The following is a 21,256-nucleotide window of genomic DNA, read 5'->3' as shown; positions in this document are numbered from 1 at the left end:
TCACACAATCACCAACAGCACCAACAGCTTCATCCTGTTCCTCTCTCTGGCAGTTCAGGATGAAGATCCATTAGTATATGTAATTCCCACTAATGGACCTTCCTCCAGTTACAGTTTTATTTATAGATATACATGCACATGCATATATAATTGTACATACACACATATGTGCAACGTAACAGTCATTTATTTTGTTTTAGCTACCATACAGGTTCGCTGGCATTTGGAGCCTTAATTCTTGCAATTGTCCAGCTTATTAGAGTAATACTGGAGTACTTGGATCACAAACTGAAAGGTGAGATTTATGAATCTGCTCTAGGTTATTAAGACCTCCATTGGTCTTAAGAATTCCTTACTTTCTCAAGATGTTTTTTCAGCAATGAAGAGAGATTAATTCCACATTATTTTTAGCCATTGTAGTTCCATTTGAAGCCAGTGAATTTGTGCTGATTTACTCAAATTCAGCCTATGTTCTTGGGAACTTAATGCAAAGCTCATGCGGGATGTGGGTCTGATCTACTTGAAAGCTAGTTAATTAAATTTGGCTGAGAAAGAGAGTGCATACCTAGAAGAAAAAAAATAATGTTTCTGCTTTTGTCGCAATTTAAGATTTTCTTCTGAATAGCTTTCTATGTTCTGAAGACTGTTCATGCGTTCTGTGTATGATGTACTCTCCATTTTTTCAGGTACACAGAACTCCTTCACCAGATTTCTACTCTGCTGCCTCAAATGCTGTTTCTGGTGTTTGGAAAAATTCTTAAAATTTATAAACAGAAATGCCTACATCATGGTATGTGCTGTCTCAGCATGTGTTTTTCCCTATCTGGGACACTAAAATACCCTAGCCACTGCTAGTTGGTCAACAGCCAGCAGTAATAGAATCTGCTGAATAAATAATGGGATTTGTGGGAGTTTTCGGGAAGTGCATGTGGTCCTACCATTAAAAAGTAAGATCTTTTTTTTTCTTCTTCTAAACTAAGCCTCTTTTCATGTCTGTCCTTGTCCACCCTCCTTGTCCCCCAAAGTAAGTGGGAAGGGATGGCACAACTGCTTAACTCCCCCTCTGATTCAGCAGTTGAAATCCTGATTTCAACAGGAATGTTAGCTTGTTTCATATTGCCTGTTGATGACACTTCTGTTTGGAGGCAGTGTCTGAATAAGGAGGTCAAGAGGCATGTGGTATTTGTACTTCCTCCTGGAAGTTAAAAGCACAAATTCTACTAGCAGCAGCAGTGAGATTATTCTAAAATAACCCTTCGTAGCTTCCAGAAGAGAAATTCCAGATTTACACCGAAATAAACATACACAGATTACAGCCTAGGATGTGTTCTGACTTGAAGAAATTTCGGTGATTGAATGGTACAGTCATGGGCTTGTTGTCTCAAAGGAGGTGGCTGTAATGGGTCCGTTATAACCCATGTCCCCGCAATTGATGTTTCAAATTAATGCTATCTGGAAGAGGAAGTATTCTTTTCGACTGTCTTGTTTACAGTTGGTAAACTGCACTAAGAGCTGTTCTAGTGTATCTTACCCTTGTGGACACTATTCCAGGAAGAAGAAATGATTTTGTTCCTGAATAACTTTAGCTGCTTTACTTTAGGCTCATGTAAATCCACTGACTTTGGTATTGCTGATTTCTTGTTAAATGAGAGCAGCGTCAGGTCCAAGGAGGTACCTGCAGAGGTCAACTCACTTCTGCTCTTCAAGTGCCTGCTCCTTCCCACTGACTATAAATCTAGTGTAGGTAACTAGCACAGTGAGAAGAATCCCTGAGCAAGTACCTTATCTGCTCTACTTGGCAAACTAAGTCCTGAGTCTGCTTCCTGCAAGATCTCGAGGGGTGGCATGCTCATCACCAGGTGATTTGAAGGGGAAAGGTGAATAATGCTGTGTCCCAACCTGGTGGGAAGCACCGAGAGGTAGGAGGTGACTGGGGGAAGCGCTTTATGTCCATCTGAGTTTCAAGGACATGTATCAGAGCTATGCATTACATGCAGTAAGATTCTGGCATACAAGGAGGTATCCTAATTATTTAAAATACTTAACAGCTACTATTATTTTGCAGATTGCCATATACGGTAAAAACTTCTGCACCTCGGCAAAGGAAGCATTTTTTTTGCTCATGCGGAATGTGGTGAGGTAAGGGGCCATCTCCCAGTCCTTGGAAATGTGAGCATTTCCTGCTGTTGCACTCGGAAGACACGGTTCTTTCCTCTCCCATGTCTCCTCCAAATGTTATTGTAAGCTGCTTCAGTCCTCAGACGTGGCCCTCACATCTAACACTCGGTGTGGGACAGCAGTCTGTCCAGCACAGGAACCTGTGCAAAGCTGATACAACCTAACAGTTTTGTCGTGATTTCTCTTTTAAATTCATAAGCACCCAGTAGTGGCTCCAAGGAACCAGGGAGCCCCTGAGAGGAGATCTGAGGACACTGTATGTGTATTTCTGGAGCTTTGGTCCACTCACTGTCTGCAAAAAGGAAGGCAGAAAGACCTAGGTCTTCAGATTCATCCAGAAAGCTCATGGGATGTCAGAGAGTGGCAGTAAAGAAGAGAGAGTATTTTGCTTTCAAAACCAGTATCTTTAACATAACCAGATCTCTCCTGGTGCTGGGAACTCCCCTGGCCCTTTTCCCTGCTACCAAGACTGCTGCCAAACTCCCTCTTCTCATCAGTACTTTTCCTTATTGCTCCTGGCTCTTCCTGTTCTACTGTGAGATCAAAAAATAATGGGAGAATAACTTAGGAGCAGGCCATGTTGGTGCAATAGCAGACAACCTAATTACCAAGCAGGAGACACAGTAAAACTGGTTAGGTGGTTTAAATTATTAAGTGAAGGGCTGGGAGGAGGAGAGGAATGGAGGGGGAGGCTGAAAGGCAGGAAAAAGGAAGCGATGCTTAAGAAAGAAGAGGGGAGGACTGGAGACGGGGGAGTTCTGCCTGTTGCCCTGCGTTAGTACCGGTGCGGTGGTGGCCGCACCGTGCAGTGTTGGTGGAACGGGAAGGTGAAGCTGCCTCCGTTTGCTTTCAGAACATCACCTCGCTGTCCTTTCTGCTTTTGCTTTTAATCAGAAAGAGCAATAGCTAAAAGCCAGGCATATAATTTAATTGTTTCAAATGGAGATTTTTTTTATCTTGTGTATTTTGCTAATTCTGAATTCTGACAGGTTAATGATGATTTGTTCTCTTTAATATTTCTTAATGTTTGTCTTTCATGGTAGTCAGTGCTGTCTGTTACCATATCCGTAGCCTTCGGTGCTGTCAGGAGGCTGGTGATACAAAGCGCATTTTCCGTCCCATTATTTACCTGCAGTTTCTGATAAGACAGACTGGCAGGATTTCGAGCAGAAACTCCCTGCTGTTGCTTTCAATGAGGGCTGTGGATTTATTGTGAATTTTTCTGTCGGCCGTCATTCATTCATCTGTGATTGTCTCCCTGCCTTCAGTGTTGTACCATCAGATCTTAAAATAGTAGATTTGGCATGTTATGAGGTCATGAAATGTGGCCAGGTAGGAGCAAGTGAAAAGAAGACCTACCTGCAATCTACACAAACATTGCTTTTTGGTTTGGTGTGTACTTTGCCTCTTCTGGGCTGGCTTATCTGTGACCCTTGCAGAAAGGCTGAAACAAAAATATTTTGATGTTTTTGTTTTTTGTTTTTTTAACCAGCAAGAGCAATAAACAGCCTTCAGGCGCTGTAGTAGAGTTGCTGCTCAGGGCTTAACTCAACAAGGGGCTCGGTGCTTTTTTGCCCCATGGGATTAGGCTGTAGCAAAGCCCATCTCAGTGTTGCGTTCCTGCGTTGTTGTATGGTCAGCCTGTGAAACCAGCAGAAGAGAGCTTCCTGGTCATGTTTTGTCAATTATCCATAGATTTAAGGAGAAAGAATACAAATGTCTGGTTTGTGATGGTTATGTATCATTTGTCCTTTGCTGAACAGAGTTGCAGTTCTGGACAAAGTTACAGACTTCCTTTTATTCCTGGGGAAAATTCTCGTTGCTGGTGGTGTAGGTAAGCTAATTGATTTCTTCTAAACGGTGCGTTCTATTTTCTGGCACCTACGAGTATGCCTGCCATATTGACATATGCTTAGTTAATGGCTGGATGTTCTTATTGGTCTGACTATTTGGGAAGCTGTTCCCGTGTTTCTAGGATTCGCATGTTTGAACTAAATTTTTTTTTTTTTAATTTTTTCCCCTTATCCCCCTGCCCTGGTGTGTTGTTGACGTCATCTTTTCCATAGTTGCTTTTACTGCTCTTGCATGTGTTGCTGGCGCAAGGACTTCTGTAGCCAAAGCATCATAGCTGGATCAAACCAAATTCACATCCAGTGCATCAGCCACAGTCAGTTCTCCTTTCATAAGAACTGAACAAAACTGCAAATGAGATTCAGCTGGTAGCAGACAGCGTGCGTACAATGGGAGGTGGTACAGGGCTGCAGGAGGTGGGCCTGAAGCGCTGCTGTGTTCAAGGCCTTTATAGCTATAAGCTATAGTAAAAGAAATAGAATATTTCTAATATCATTATAGGGTTTTCTTAGTTATCAGTAAATATCAAAATATATTATTCATTTTTTTCTGTGACAGAAAAGTGATTTTTTTCTAAAATGAAGCACTTTCAGAAATTCAAGTTGCCGGTATTCCCTTATGGTTTTTCTAAATTGTCACAGCAGTTTCAAACATTGTTTTACAAATAACCGTATTTTGTATTCTGTATATTTTAGATTACTAATGAATTATATTTCGATCAAAAGTTGAAAATTAGTACCATTAACAGATATAAAATATTTTGTCATTCTACAGTTAGAATTACCTTCAAACTGGGGTAGCAAATTTGATTTGAAACATTCCCTGAAATGTAAGCCATGAAATACTGAAATTAATTCATGTCTCGGTTATCTTTGAGAATAAATTCTTTGGGTAACTTCCATTGTAGATGCATTCGTCTGTTCTAAACTTATCGTCATGCTTATCACTAGCACTGCTATTTCTCCTTTTATTCCAAAATAGTTAAGTATTTCTTCAGGCAATAAGATTTAAAGCAATAGAATTTTTCTCACTCTTTTATTATTTTAGAAAAGATCCACCCAATGGTCTTTGCTATCCCATGTCATTGTCTTGTTTATCATTATTTATTAATTTTGCTATTAAATCCAGTAGAGTGATGAAACAAACCATTTCATTAAAGTCTCTCTGGGCCCGTGAATATCTCTTCTGTCAGAATATAGATCCAGCAGATAATTAGCTTTGAGGAATTAATTGTTTACAAACTCTTATTTAAACCAGCCTTGGGTCTGTTGTCTGTTTTGTCTCATCCATTCTGTAGGTGTTGGGAAACCAGAGTTTGCATAGGAATCAACTCATCTTCTCTGCTTCTTGCAGGCGTTCTTGCGTTCTTCTTCTTCACGCAGAGAATACCCATCTTTGCCCAGGAAGCACCGATGTTGAATTACTACTGGGTACCTTTGTTGGTAAGGCAACCGTCAGATCTCCAGGTAGAGGTGCTCAGGGCATGGAGTGGTGACAGCTTCTGTCACCCGCTCGGTGGCACGCTGTCCCCTGCAGGGAGGACTCCAGTCCTTCGGGCAGAAGCGGCACCGCAGTGACTGCACCTTCAGAAGAATCAGGTGTCACATCTGCTTTGCTCAGACTTATAGCAAAGGCGGGTGGTGAGGCCCTGGTGACAGTGTGGCTCCTAATGGAAGGGACTTGGGATGCGTCTCGCTCCTTTTGTAGCCCCCCCCCCCCCCCAGCCCCCCACTCCAGAACATCTCCAGGATGAGTAGTTCTTTAGAATAATCTTGAAGGAGTTCAGAATATTCTTGGCATGTATTGTCTATGGGAGTTGATGTGGCTCCAATTTGGCAGCTGGAAAACAAGTGGCTACTGCATGTGAGGGTACAGTATCCTGAACCCCTGATCCCTTTCCACAGCAGCAGTAACCTTTGGTAGAGCTACAGAGCTGCCATTAAATCCTCCCAAATTTGCATAGCAGACTAGGCTTTTGACTTAACACTGCCATATTGGTGCCAAACTAAATTTGGGGGTTTATTGTGGTTTTGGTGGTGTTTTTTTTTTTGTTGTAGACGGTCATTATTGGCTCCTACCTAGTTGCACATGGGTTCTTCAGCGTCTATGCAATGTGTGTTGACACGCTCTTCCTCTGCTTTTGTAAGTACTGTGTTCTCGTTCACTAATACCTGCAAGTTACAGGAAGAGGAGTAGAAAACCACCCTGTCTGTTCCGTACAGAATTCTGGTGACGTGCTAGCAGACTGTGTGAAAAACAAACCGCTTCTGCGTTTCAGATTGGCTCCTTCATGCATTCTGCAGTGCAGAAGAGTTTTAATATTCAAATTTAATTAGTTTAGGTATTGGAGGGTAGCTGTAAGGCTCATGGGGATAGCTGGCTTTTGTTTTTCAGTTTGTGTCTGGGTGCTTTGCAAAGAGCCCTGTACAGCAATGATTCGCTCAAACCTCTTGTTAATAACAAAGTTATTCTTTGGTATATAGGTGGTCCTTTGTTTTCAACTCAGTAGCCCTGAACAAAATATTATGGTGAATTACCTCCAAAATTGTGTAAAATACCATTTAAAAAACTATCTGTCCCTTGGACCCCCCAGTGGCAGACCATCATGGGCACTCTCAAGGGGTCTGCTCTTCCGTGTGCCCAGTGAGAGAATACTGGAGTCCCAAAAGAAATCTGTTGGTCTCAAATTAGGACATGATTGTAAGAAGACAATGTACTTATTACAAAATACATTCCATTTGCTAGATTTACTGAACTAAAGAAATAAAGATACAATTTTTCTACACTGATAGTTATTCAGGTAGGTCCCAGTAGAAGCTACGTGGCAGTGATTGTTCTTGCAGCTGGTGAATTATTTGATGATGCTAAGGGAATACCGGAGTACTACTAGTGAAAAATGGTCCAGTTTTAAAAAGTGCTTAAATCCACAGCTCTCTTTGGGACAAATTTTCTAGCAAGCAGTAGTCAAAATGCCAGGCTTCGGTTGGAGGCATGAGCGTTTCTGAGAATTCCCACCTATATGGCCAAACCAAAATGCTGGAGCATAAAAAGGATGTATTGCTGGCATTTAGAAATGGCTAGATGTTTGGGTCTCTGCTTTGTGTAAAACCTCTTCTGGTTTGAGAAAATAGGAATTTTGTCGTGTCCTTCATCAACTTAACAATACAGCTAAATTGCCTTGATTGACGTTTGTTTTTTTAATGTTGAGTCTTTTGCTCTCTCTCCTTTCTTCAATTCTCTGTGTGGCTGTACTGCTGTTGGCTCTTTTTGGCTGCTTTTGCTGCGTAAATTCAGGTGAAGACCTGGAAAGAAATGATGGATCTACAGCAAAACCCTACTTCATGTCAGCTAGCCTTCACCGAATTCTAGGGAAGAAGGAACTAAGCCCTAAGAAGGCAGTGGGATAACAGACACTAAACCTCAACATCAAAACAGTGTCACTTCTAAGCAAAACATGTATAAAGTAGGCAAAAGTAAAAACTGTAAATGATGCTTCTGGTTAATGGGTGATTCTTTTTTCCTTTTGCTTATATCTAAAAAAATGAGCAACATTGGTAACATTTAACTAGTTTAAATGCTTAAACTAACAGCTGTGAAAACAAGGCCACGTTTTAGTTTATAGAGTGCCTGTGAAAAGGAAAATGTAAATTTGAAGCTTTTTTAAGCCTATAATGATGTTTTAATAACTTTTGTAACGCAAGTTGCTGCCTTAGATGACAGCAGTTTTGATAATGTTTCTTTTTATAAGTGTATATTTGTAAAAGAAATTCAGGCGATTTTTTGAAAGCACTAACATATAACCTAATTAGCCATAAAAAGATAGTTTGAGACTCTCTAGTTAACCAGGAGATGGTACTAAATTTGTAAATATGGTGCTATGATTGTATTTTTTTGTACAAGCTGGTTCCCAGCTATTTAAACTGTGATTATACATGCATTAATGATTCCCTACACTGAAAAATGTAGTGATATTTTAATCACACCCACAACTGCGTCTTTTAAGAAATGGTGGTACCTGCAGTTCCCAAAGGCGGCAGTCAGAGAAGACAATAGTTGATACTGCTTAAAGTGACGTTTTCTGTGAGTTGTGCTTAAAAGATGATGCGACCGAGAGAAGGTCCCACTGCACTTGAAGTGATTTGTGGTTCACACAAATGAGGTTTCATCTGGTACAAGATGGTGAATGTATCGTTTTTAGCTGATGTCTAAGTGAGATGCACTTGTGTTAATATCCCCCTGTCTCTAACGAGTCTCTGATTGTGTTCTACATTATGAGGAAGTTGAGCTTCATTGAAAGGAAAACCAAATGCAGTCTTTTTTTCCTTGGAAGAAAGTCTTGGCCATACACGCGCACAAGGAATGCTTCCAGCTCGGAAGGGCTGCTTAGCCAGCGTGGCACTGACCGTGCGGGCCTGAGGCCAGCTCTGCTCTTTCTGCGGGTCTCCAGGCTCCCCGTGGCTCACGCAGAAAGGCGTTAAGACACTGAACTTGAGTCTTCTCATGATGCAGGATGAATTATTTAGTTACTGAAAGATGCTCCTAAAGATTTAGTTTGCTTTTTGATTATTGAATTTGCCCAGTGATTAGTACAAAATCTATTGTTAGAAACTACATTAACATTCTGTTCAGTTTTGTGGCCCTCCCATGAGCAGAGCTGTCACTGAGGTGAGCAACAGCTCTGCTCATGGAGAAACTCTTACACACGAGTACTTCTCAAGTCTGGTAGTGCCGTGAGCTGAGCTGAAAAGGTTTTAATTTATTAGTCTCATGGATGCCCAAGGACCCAGCCATACTGAGGCCTGCCCCTAGTTTTCATGGATTCCACCGCACTGAGCAAGGTGTTCCATTACTGTCCGCTTCCCAGGAGTGGCACGTGCCAGACCTCTGCCAGACCTGCTGCAGGAGCTCAGTGCCTGGAAATACTCTTCTAGCTCCAGGAGTCTGTTGGTGTCTCAAAGAGAAAGGCAAATTCTTTTCCAGATGATCTGAATGCAAGTTTCTGGGGAAAATTTACTGATGATCCACATGCCAAAGTGATTTTGCTCTCCAACTTACGGCTCCAGTTTGTGATGACTGCACTAGAGAGGCAGAAACACTGTCCTTCAGGCAACAGCTCTGGGGTCACCTTGATGCACAAGGGGTCACCACCCTTGTGCCTGCAGTCATGGGCACGGTGGGATCTTGAAGTCCTGGGAGCCGAGGGCAGGTGACAGGACACTCGCACACATTCGCTGTGACCCAGCAGGCACCGCAGCCCTTTCCCCAGAGGCAGGAGTGAGTGGTTCAGTTTAGGATTCAAATAATCTAAAACAAGGGCGTACAGTGTCAAACCTAACTACTGATTGTGGGCAGCTTCAGTTTTTGATAAACCCTCGTGAGATACCCCAGAGGAAACCTGACTTTCAGAAAGGGCTGAGAAACCCACCTTCGGAAGAAAAATCAGACTCTTGGCTGGTGAAGTTTTTCATCACCATCGTCCTTCTTTTCTCACTGTGGGCATGGCATTGAATATACAAGCCCCCATTATTCTGATCTCTTCTGAGAGTTAAGGCAGTAACTTTTTGGGGTTTGTGTCGCCATTCTGTGATCAAAAAAGCTGCTGGTCTGATTGCAGTCCATGTGCTAAACCTTTTTTTTTTTTAAAAACATACCACTGTGTGATTAGTTTGCAGCTAAAGAAACTGCATTGAGTTAATCTGTATTTCTACTGGACTTGAGTGTCTTACTGGGAGCTCAACTGAAAAAGCGTATTTCTGAATACAGCGTGCTTTTTTTATCATATGAATGTAACCATAGATTTTACTAGGAATAAAACACAATAGAAATAGTATACAGTTATTTGATTAGAAGACTTTTGTAACAAACCTATGCATTTACTAAAGGAATTTCTAAAAGTGAAAGTTTTAAATTGTATTATTATTTATATACAGTAAAAATATATATATGTATAAATTTGCTCCACTCACTATTTTGTGAAATTATTTAGAATGTAAGTGATCATCATTTCTGAGGAGAAAATTTAAAAGCCATTTTCTTAAGGATATAATTATGACAACTGTGAAAATACAAAGCAATACCATGTAGATTTTGTGATCGATAAATTGAACAAATAAATCATAATGATTTAATATTAAAATTGGCTTTTAAAAAACAAATTGCTATTAATGAATTAAGTAGAAATTAATGCAAATATTTACTTGGGAAAGAATCACTTAAAATATTTTAAGACTAACTTATAATGGTTCCTAACTAATCCTGTGGGCCGGAGTCTGCAGACTTACACCACAGAGGAGGTACCAGTAGCGACGTTTAGGGATTTGGACATTTATTTTGTTGCTTGGTTTAATATAAAAATTTAAAATTCCATTCTTCACTTTAGGGAGTGGAACATGCGGCCATCTATAACACGGTAAAATATGTCATATCTATAACATACTAAAATCTGTCATACGTGCTTTGCTCCTGAGCCCGCGGGAGTGGGGGACCAAATTCCCACACGTTCCAGGCAGCACAGGATGGCCTGGGGACAGGTGGGACAACCGGCGGGTGGTTGTCCGTGCCAGTGACAGAAGGGACAAGGGGCCAATGGTTGTCCCGTGCTGGGGGGGTGAGGGACGCTGGAAGTGAGCACCTCCGTGAGAGGTGCCGGGAGGGCAGGGTGGCTCTGCAGAAAGACCCTTCTACCTGACAGAAAGGGCTCTTTAGAGGATCCTGAACATGCAGAATGTAGAAACCAAGAAACAGCAGAAAACACCCATTACCACATCCACGCAATCACGTTTGGTTTAGTTCTGGTTGGATGCATTGTGTCTCCCTACAGCATATTAATGGATGTTTTAGACCAAAGTTTTAATGTCAAGCCTTCAAATTTTGTAAAAAAAAAAAAAAAAAGAAAAAAAAAAAGAAAAAAAGAAAAGGAAAAAAGTGACCCCAGAAACAAAACAAAGAAACAAGAAAGATGGGATCATTTCTTATGCTGAGGGTTTTGGTTTTTTTCCAAGTATGATTCAGAAGCTGTCTCTTGGGTGTTACGAGGATGCTGAATGGTCTTTTGAACATTAGGATTTAAAAGTATGAAATATTTTACTGTTGCATGTTCTGCTGTAGAACAGGAAAAAAGATTTTGGCGGACGCAATGTCAAGCTGATTCTGGGACAGTCAGTAAGTGTTCTTCTGAAACTGGGTTATCAGAGACGGATTATGAAGAATAGACTGACTGTGTTCGGAAATGTGGAATGTCTCCCTTTGGCCAGTTGCTCAGCCCGGACAGCCGTGTCCTCCCTGACAAAGTGCCTTACTGGCTATTGCTGTACCTGGCTTATGTTTTGAAGTTTATTCACACCGTGTAGACTATAAACCAGAAAAGGCTAGATAGGAAAAACAATACTCTCTTTATTTCAAATCAGCTGCTGTAAAATGAATGGTAGACAAGCTGCCAGATGTGTTTGAACTGCACGGTGCGGCGCACGCAATTTCCCTCTTGCTGTTGTCAGATGATGAAAGTAGCCTGTGGGGTCTGGGAGAAAACATGACAATTGTGGTGTTGCAAATAATGAAATAAAAGCAATGCAAGACTGTTCCATTTTTAGTACTAGATTATTTTTTTTATAGCTTTAATTTATGGCGTAGTGAACTTCTGCATAGGGCCTGTTCTTCTTCCAGTTACAACGATCGTACTTCTTGCACCGGTGTAACTGCGGGGAGAACTGGGCTCTTGCTACTTAAAACAGAAGGAAAAAAGCTAGCAAATACATAGTATATTACTGTAATACACCTATTTGCATGTTCATAAGCATAGAGTTCATTCTTCATTTCAAGACTGATAATTTGATATTCTGGAAGTGTTTTATAAATTATTCTAAATTTTTTAACTTTTGATACAGGCAATGGTTTTCGAGGTAATATATAATTTGTACTACGATGTAATCAAATTAGAAAGATAACTGTTTCTTCATGTTTAAGTAACACTAGTGCTACTAATATTAAAATTGTCTGTTACCCTATGCTACAAAAAGCCCACATGTACTTGTCCCAAATAGTGAGTTGTAAAATCAGAAAAAAGGCTCTTTAAGGTTTAAGAGATGGAAGGGAGGTTACTGTTTCATTAATGTGATTATTAAGGTTATATTACTATCTTACCAAAACCAAATTAACACGAGCATGACCATTTGAGCTCTAAAACCTGTTTGCTTCTGCTATGCAGAAATAGGAACGTACTGTTTAAATATCTTTGATAACTAAAGTGTTTAATATTTAATTTTGTTGTTACTTCACTGTTTTGCAGCTCTTGGGGATTGTTCTAATAAAGATTTCGATACCAAACCGGGTGCACGTGTCTGTGATGAGCGACGCACCAGGCCCAGGCCGCTGTGGCTGCATGGAGCCTCCACCGGGCCAGGATCCCCCCTGGCCCTGTGATTCCCCCCCCGCCTCAGGATCCCCCCCCAGCCCAGGGCAATAGGGTGCGCGGCAGCGCAGGGCAGTAGAGGGCAGGCTGTTATAAATAATAAATGTAATAATAAACACAATTAAACGTAATAATCACAGAATCACAGAATGGTTTGGGTTGGAAGGGACCATAAAGCCCCCCCAGTGGCACCCCCTGCCCTGGGCAGGGACACCTCCCACCAGCCCAGGTTGCTCCAAGCCCCGTCCAACCTGGCCTTGAACCCCTCCAGGGATGGGGCAGCCACAGCTTCTCTGGGCAACCTGGCCCAGGGGCTCACCGCCCTCACAGCCAACAATTTCTTCCCAATATCTCCTCTAAATCTCCCCTCTTCCAGTTTTAAACCCTTCCCCCTCGTCCCATGGCTCCCCTCCCTGCTCCAGAGTCCCTGCCCAGCTTTCCTGGAGCCCCTTGAGGGCCTGGCAGGGGCTGGAAGGTCTCCGCGGAGCCTTCTCTTCTCCAGGCTGAACCCCCCCAGCTCTCCCAGCCTGTCCTCCCAGCAGAGGGGCTCCAGCCCTCCCAGCATCTCCGGGGCCTCCTCTGGCCCCGCTCCAACAGCTCCGTGTCCTTCTGCTGTTGATGCCCCAGGGCTGGAGGCAGCGCTGCAGGGGGGTCTCGCAGAGGGGCAGAATCCCCCCCTCGCCCTGCTGCCCACGCTGCTGGGGATGCAGCCCAGGCTGCGGGGGGGTTTCTGGACTGCCAGTGCACATTGCTGGGGTGTGTGGAGCTTCTTGTCCACCAACACCCCCAGGTCCTTCTCCCCAGGGCTGCTCTCAATCCATTTTCTGCCCAGCCTGGATTTGTACTTGGGATTGCCCTGACGCACGTGCAGGACCTTGCACTTGACTTGGTTGAACTTCATGAGGTAATAAAACATGACTTTTTGGACTGAACCTGTTTTGAGATCTTCTTATACCCAAGGTGTATTTTAAATCAGCCAAATTCACACCTCGGAATTCAGTGGAAATCTCTTTTTGATTTTAGGAGAGTCGCTAAAAGCCATATTTTTCTCCCGTCTTCATGCGAGGGCAACAAAACTTTCCCTGCACACCGCGGGTTGACTCAGCTTTCCTGGGAAACGCTGAAATCACGGCTGGAGCGGGATCAGGCCAGAGTTCTGGTCTGGCCACTGGCCCATGTGACAAGTAGGGGACAGCAACTGCCTGCAGTATGTTTTTCTGGCTGATGAGGGGGAAAAAAAAAAGAAAACAACCAAAACCAATGCAAAATCTTTCCAGAGATGCGGGTGGGTTTCAGCAGAGGCAGCTCTGGAGCAGTTCTGTGGAGGCAGGACAAAGGGAGAACGGGCTGGAGGGCAGTCGCGAAGGTATTGTGTGTTGTGAGTCGTTCCGTATGTGGGGAGCCTTGTTCGAGGATGCTTCTGGCATTCAGCCGTCGCTGCAATGCAACCTTGAGATAAAGTTTTTGAATTAGCAGAAAAAGCTGTGACGCCAACAGTTTTGGGCATTGCTGTCATCTTGGGCAGGATGGGACCAGTGGTGGGAGGAGGTGACAGCTGGAAAAGCTTCACTGGGGACAGTAGGGCTGGATGGCTGGGATCCGCTGGCTGAACAGCACATCGGTGCACTCACGCTCACGGGGCACGCAGGAGCTCTGCATTCAGAGTTGCAGCATGTATTAAGGGAAAATGGCCAGTGTTATCAGGCTTACACCACAGGACAGTATTTCTTGGGGAGGGTTAAACACCCTCAGTGTTGGTGGGTTTGTGCTGCCTGTCCGCTGCGGGCGGTGGTACCTGCACAGCTCTGCCGTGCCCCGGGAGGGGTGACAATGTAGAGTTGTGACAAGGCAAACACGTACAGGGAGGAGAATGGCTCAGCCCGGAAGTCTTACATGTGGGAAATTTCATCCCAAACTAAACAGTGAAAGGTGAGCTGTAAAAGCGATCCTCAGAGGGACACGGGTGTTCCTTGGGCTGCCAGGGACCATGCGGCACAGGCAGCGGTACTGGCCTGGGAGAGAACAGCTGCTTGGAAGAGCTGAGACACTGCTCTTTTACAGTAAAACCTCGTGAAAGCATATTTTTTTCTTTCTTTTTTTTTTTTTAATGTTTGATCGGACGCAAATTTGGCAAGCAAACCCTGCATGCTTTTTTGTTCTGCAAAGCTCAATTCTCGCCATTGCAATAAACAACAACAATAATGGTAGAGCGCTGTGTATGTTAAAGGACAATATCATTGTCTGAATTTGGGTGATCGTGTATAGCCCTGCAGAATCTATCATGGTGTACCCAGATGCTGGAAGACACATTTGTAATATAAAAGTTATTTTAAGGGGCTTTTGGAGCATAGACGACCTTTACTATGTGTCTCATATGTACATAGTTATTTTAATTAAATCTGGATTTATTCTTTTTTAAACTACATTGGTGTCTCCTGTTAACACACATGGTCTGTTGGAGCTGACTGCAGCTATTAGTTATATTGTTCTCCTTCAGAAAATTTCAGGCTTACTAACAAGAATGCTTTCTTGCCTCCTTTTAAATGTGTTTTCAGACTGATGTGTTTTATATCTCACATGGTTTTCTTGCCATGCATATTACGTTTAAATCTAGCGCTGGCTGCACGCCATAGAAACTTTAATCCCCATCCAGATGAATTCATAACCTCGCCTGAGTTTTCTCTCGCGTACTGGCAGCCTGAGCTCCGCTCTTTTCTAGGGCTCCCACTTCTTTTGCAAGGTTTGTTGCTTCTGCTGAAGAAGAAAATGGTAACATAACGGACCCGCTATAATGAAACAGACCCTCGTCATAAATACTGGATGAGAATGTTTCTGCTCTTCTCCTGGCCAGTGTTTGATGTCTACCACCTGTGATGTCTCTGCAGATGGTCGGTGCTGTTGGGGCATTTTCTTCTAAGAATGGGCATGTGCTACTTTGCAACTCCACACGTCTGCAGATGGTGAGGGGAAGGAAGGGGTGATTTTGTACAGAGCTTCATAATGTAGTTTCTGGTTGCCATCATTTTCAACACATCTGACCAACTCAATTTCCTGTCTTGAATCAACTTTCATTTCATCAGGTCCCAAGTTCTCATTTCTGTTGGTTTGGCTGGGCTCTGCGGGTGATCTATTTTAATGGTGCAGCCTGAAAGAGTCCAAGTTTGGAACAGAGGAGAAGCAGCCTCAGGAGAAGGTTGTGTGCTTAATTTGCTCCAAATGATTATGTCAAAAGGGTTTTTTTTTTTCATTTAGTTGGTTTTGGTTTTTTTTAGTTTATGCAGTTCCAGTTTCTTACAGAAATACTAAGTACTTAAATATCATCATCCTCTTGGTATGATGACTCTCACAAGTGGGCTATTTATTTTGTGAGAACACTAACAATGGTCCAAAACAGTTTAACAAAACATAGTATAACACTCAGCTGCAGTGGTGCTGGGTCACTGGAGCTTAAAAAGGTACACGTTATCTTTGTGAGTTTAATGTTAGTGGCTCTTGGTGTTCAGAGGTGGCAACTCTGAACTGATGTCGTGACAAGAAACTTGTAACTGCAGGTTTGAACATCCCCGTGGAGCCCCTCTGAGCATCTCGGCCCACTACCATGAAGCCTGTACCAATTCCTGCAGACACACTGAAGACCAAAATGGTATTGAAAGGTAAGGTTTCTGTCAATTTTGGTCTTAAAATCATATTTTGGTTAAGTGCCGGTGTCCATGTTATAGGAATGCTGGTATTTCTGCTGGTTATTTCTGAAAATAGTAAAAAAGGTAGCTGGTAGTTGTTTCTGCATTCAGCAAACTACAGTTTACATCTCAGTTAAATGATTTTTTTTTATGGTTGGCTTTCTCAGATGACCTGCTAACTCACATAAAAGAAAATAAATCAAACATTTCCTTGTGTGACTTTTTTAATGGAGTAGCTGTCTTTCAAATGCAAGCTTAATTTTAAAATAAGAAAAATGTGTAACTTTTTTATATACTGGTGTACTGTTACTTTTTCTAGATTTACCATATTTTGGTAATAAACTTTGTTTGTAGGAGGTTTGGAGCAGGAGACAGCTTTTTTCCATGAGGTCAACCTGGGAAATAATATTGGTGCGGTTTGTGACAGCAGCTGTTAGATCATTCGGGGCAGGGGAGGGGGGGGTTGGTTCCTGTTGAGATGTGAGAGGGTTTAAAAAAAAAAAAAAAAAAAGCACAAGGAAAAGGCCCCCCCAAGACAGCAATGTCTGAAAGAGAGCTGATAATCACGTATCTGCCCAGGAGGAAAAAATGAGAGGGGTGGGGAAGAAGTCCAGGGAGGGTTGTGTGAAGAGAGGAATGTGCAATTTGCAGGCAGAAAGGGAAGCTGTGAAGGCTTTTCCCAGGACTACTGCTGATTTGCTGCATGCTCGGGGGGGGAGGGAGAAATTAGAGGGAGCAGAAGAGAAAAGACGAGTGCTGGAAGGGGGACAAATGAGGGATGGAGAGTCAAACATTCGACTTGGTTTTGGTTACCCCACCTGTAAAACACAGGGCTGCTAACCCTGGTAATGATTAAACACTGTAAGGCTCACACGTCTTACATCGCACTTCAGGCAACTGGTTCAACCAAAGGAGTAAATGCTTACTGTGTTGTTATTTTTGTTTAACTTAAATGTTTGACAGCTATAGGTAACATATGAAGTTAGTACGCTTTAAAGAACAAAACAAATGAAAAGCACACGCACATGCATATATATAAGATTATGATGTACCTTTCATATTAATACACTGTGGTTGTCCTCATCAAATTGATTTACCCAGTTTTTAACAAGGAGGGAGGGATCAACAGCCTGTGCGAGGGCACCATATTGCACCAGCAGCCTGGTGAGAAGAGGTGAGACCTCAGAAGACTTCTGTTGTGTCACCTCATTTGATGACAGCAGGTCAGGAGGCAGCACTGATTCCGAAATCACTGTCGTATTTGTCACGTCAGGGGAGTATATTTGGAAATACAAGACTTAAACTCTAGGAAAAAAACCAAACGTAACTGACACACCATTTATCCCTCAAAACCAGGATGTTCTGAATGGACAAAGAAGGGATTTCCTGGTTCTAGGGCAAGTTTAGATTGGAAACCTGCTGCCCTTTACCACCCTCGCTACTCCACGGATGCCGTATGGCCAGGCTGGACGCCAAACGCCTGGTCCCCTTGATGCACCTTTGGGGAAGAGCAAGTGTTGCATTTCTGGATGATGGCCTTACACACAGAGCTGTATTTGTAAAATGCTTAGGAACTATTTGGAGATTATTGCATCACTTTAGAAACAAAGATTTAAGCCCTGAGGTCCTAAGCCTGAGTTCAGAAGGAGCGTTACTCCCCTCGTTAGGAATACTCTCTCTGCTGTCTTCAACTTCTGTGTGTTTGCAACAAGGCCCTTAAGCAGCAGGACAGAACTAAGCAAGGCTTCATGAGGGATATTCAACACTCTTCTCAAACAGCAAAGATGTCATGTATCTTTTTAATCTCCCCGCTAATCTAGCAAAATACAGACCTAGAACGAAACACATCCAGGAGAAGAGAAAAGGTACCGGCACCGGCGTTCTCACTGGCCTAGGAAACAATAGAACAATGGAAACGGCCTGCTGCATCTATCAGCATAATTGGGCTTTTTTTGCCTTACACTTGATTCTGTCTGTGTGGCAGAAGATGAATTCTTTCCTTCTTAGCTACACTAAGGCATAACCTGTGGAACAACAATACTAAATAACACTTTCATCCAGGAAAGTTTGCATTTTTAGCTCTGAAAAAGCTGGGATGGGTATATCCTATAATCCACTCATATTTTTGGTTACCATAATAATTTTCCAGCACTAAAAGAGCTGAATGCTGCAGCATGGCAATGCGATACAAAATTATCTGCCTTTTAGCCTTACTATTACTTAGGAAAATCTGCTGTGGTGCTGGTGCTGTACCCGCGAGGCCGTTCTGTGCCGGGCCCTGTGTGTCCCAGTGCTGCTGGAGGAGGGGACGCGGCCACCAGCGCCTGAGGCCTGTGGCTGTGGCAGCGCCTCGGTGCCTCAGCACAGCCGCCAAACCCTCGCCAGGCCACAAGTGAGGTCCCCAGCGCATGTTCGTCAAAACCGGCGGATATGCTGGAAACGTAAGAGTTAATTTAGACAAACATTGTAAAAGCCAAATAAACTACTGAAGAATCGTTTTGCAAGAGGCCTGTCTAGAGGCTAAAGACAGAGGGTGTCAGTCTGCATTACTGCCCGCGCCCACCCGCATCAAGAGCCAAGTCAGTAGTGCTGGGGTGCTGGTGGCAGTGCAACCGCGGCGAGTTCCAGCAATAAACTCCTGCATCTAGAAATATCAAACCAGATCCTACATTTTTGGTCAAAGCAGTCTCCTCTGCTGCTTGTTGGTCGGAGGACCAACGTGGTGACAAACAAGTTCTGTTGCTCTGCTTGCCTCAGAAGGATCGATCTCTTCTGATTGAAGTGCAGATTTTGAAACTAACTGAAAATAGAAATTGAAAATAAATGTCTGGGTCAAAACACTCTTCCAGAAGCTGAGAGCAAGCACTGTACCACTTCCTGCGCCTAGAAATAAGCAGGGATCAAACTCTGCCAGTCCTGCATCAGAAAACAGAAGCCACTTTGTCATGCACCATGTAAAGTATTTTGTTTATAGCTCAACTTGCTTTCTACTCAAGGTTTCACCAACTACAGCCATACTGCGTCAAAGGAGAAGATGGTCTAACTCATTAAAGACTTGCATAACTTTCAAATAAACAAAACAGAAAAAAGCACTACTTGGATTTCAGTGTTTTAAAGACTTTTTCATATGTGCAGTGATTTTCAGTTTTGTCTTTTTATTGTTGATCCAACTCGCTAAGATGCAAATATCTTGGGGAGTCTTGTCAAATATCAGAACTGCATCTAACAGAATTTCTGCATAACTTGGGATAAATGCAAGCGATGCAGAAGTTGCTGCCCTCAGGACTCGGAAAACAGAAAAGGGGGGGGGTTCAAAACAAATTGTGAATATGCAGCTCTTACAGATCATTGCTACTATGATCAAACACGTGTTTTATTTTGTTAATCGAATTGTCTTGAAACTGATGATTTTCAGGGATGAGGAAATATATTTATTTCAGGTGCTTCCTTGTGAATACTTATTTTGCTCCTCTCAAGGGTCACTGAGAAGGTGAAGGTGCCATGGAAGAGGATGCAGTTCTAACAGGTAAGTGTGCTGTACCCCGGGAAGATTTTTACACATTGAAAAAGCTTCTCTGCTTTTTTTTTCTCTTCCCTGTCATCCATTTCATAGAAGATCAGATTTAAAGCCATTTGATTCGGAAAGTTTAAGTTTGCCTAAATCAGGATCAAATGCGGAATACAAAACCACCATCCTTAAAGAGGAAGACTAAGTGTTGATGATGGGCCAGCTGGGGATAACGATGGATGCCAGGATACAGAATGAATGCAGATAAGAATTAAGATTTATTTTCCTCTTGAAGACTACTTGTGATGCATCGTTTCTTGAAAATAGAATGCAGAAAACATTTGATAGGGAGTTGTTTTAGCATATATGTAAGAACTAAGAACAACTCAGTAAGTCTTTAACTTCAGTTTATACTGTATATCAGTCTACAATAATGCTTTTCCCCACAGGAGAGAAAAATGGCTATCACACACTGGTATTGCAGTTATTACTACCAGACTTATTGGAAAAATCTGTAAAGAATTTTAAAGTTTTATAACAAATATAGACTTCCAGAGTTTGAGATTGTATTGCTCTACGTGACATAATCCCAACATACCTGTTTTTTCAAAATTAGGTGGTTGATGAAAACACAGGCCGAGTACCTGCAGTATTCCCATTTCCTTTAACCTCCAGGACCAGAGGCTGCATGAACGTTATCTTGCTCAGAACGTGGTTGGACTCTGCTTTTCTTAACAGGGTGAGCATTAGTGACAGCCTTAACTGTAACTGAAAAGGCATCCTCTTATGACTTAAAGGAAAAACCGTTCTGCTTGAAACCAGGGCAGCTACACTCCATAATTAATGTTAGAATTGCATTCCGCTGCTGTGTATTAAAGCCAGTTAAAAGTAGACAGTAGTGCAGCAGATACCCACCACAGTTCTACACAAGAACACCTAAAATAGGGAGCTAGCAGATTGATATGTTTTCAGGAACTATTAATTTTATTTTAAGAGAAAATAAAAGAGTTAGAATGTGCAAACATATACTTCAGTGTAAATTAATTTATTAACAACTTAGAGGCAGTTTGTGTTTCTTTTGTTAATAGTCTTGTACTATCTGTGTCTGTCCCTAGATGTCACTATTCTGGAGACTCATCCACACACAACTAAGCCGTGGATTTTCAAAAATTGACTAAACCAGTTCAGTTTTTTTTTCTGCTCTTCATTTAAAGGAATGAGAAGTTGTTTTCCTTTTTTGAAAAAGCTTGGCTTGTATGACTAGTCTAGTTGCTTAATTTTTAATTCTGGGATGAGCAGGATTTAAAAGTTAACTAGCAACAACAATAATACATAGAATTAAATTGACAGAAGTTTAATTTTTGAACTTGCAGAACTTTTTCTGCTGCAGGAAAAATGCACACATTTTTCCCAGGCAGTTGCCCCGGGAGCGCGTGTGGAGTGGCTGGGTGTTTGGAGTTTACGCGTAGGCTGCTGTGCAGGCGAAAGCCAGGAGTGAGGTGGTCAGCGTGGGACTGAGCGCCCAGCCAGGTCTAGGGGCAGCAGCCCCCCCAGCCCCCTGCGGGGTCCCACCCCGATGCCCAGAGCAGGCGAGCACTGCCCACGCTGCAGCGGGTGCACCAGCACCAGTGC

General features: G+C 42.7%; 1 protein-coding gene across 2 annotated transcripts in view; it reads left to right on the top strand.

Annotated features, from left to right (window-relative positions):
* Positions 1-7,985, top strand: part of SLC44A5 (solute carrier family 44 member 5) — an 89,277-nt gene extending 81,292 nt beyond the window's left edge. Inside the window, exons 16-22 of one of the 2 annotated variants that reach the window (XM_074597586.1) lie at positions 201-295; positions 687-790; positions 2,066-2,139; positions 3,942-4,012; positions 5,383-5,471; positions 6,087-6,171; positions 7,324-7,985. In XM_074597586.1, coding sequence (XP_074453687.1) covers positions 201-295; positions 687-790; positions 2,066-2,139; positions 3,942-4,012; positions 5,383-5,471; positions 6,087-6,171; positions 7,324-7,436 — 631 coding nt within the window. In that variant the 3' untranslated portion in view covers positions 7,437-7,985. The remainder of the gene's footprint in view (positions 1-200; positions 296-686; positions 791-2,065; positions 2,140-3,941; positions 4,013-5,382; positions 5,472-6,086; positions 6,172-7,323) is intronic. The other variant, XM_074597587.1, reaches the window with a different exon arrangement.
* The last annotated feature ends 13,271 nt before the right edge of the window (positions 7,986-21,256 follow it).

This window comes from Larus michahellis, chromosome 8 (genome assembly GCF_964199755.1).
Source record: "Larus michahellis chromosome 8, bLarMic1.1, whole genome shotgun sequence".
NCBI classification, from domain to species: Eukaryota; Metazoa; Chordata; class Aves; order Charadriiformes; family Laridae; genus Larus; species Larus michahellis.
The sequence above is the reverse complement of the archived record's forward strand: the minus strand, read 5'-3'. Positions and strand labels throughout refer to the sequence as shown.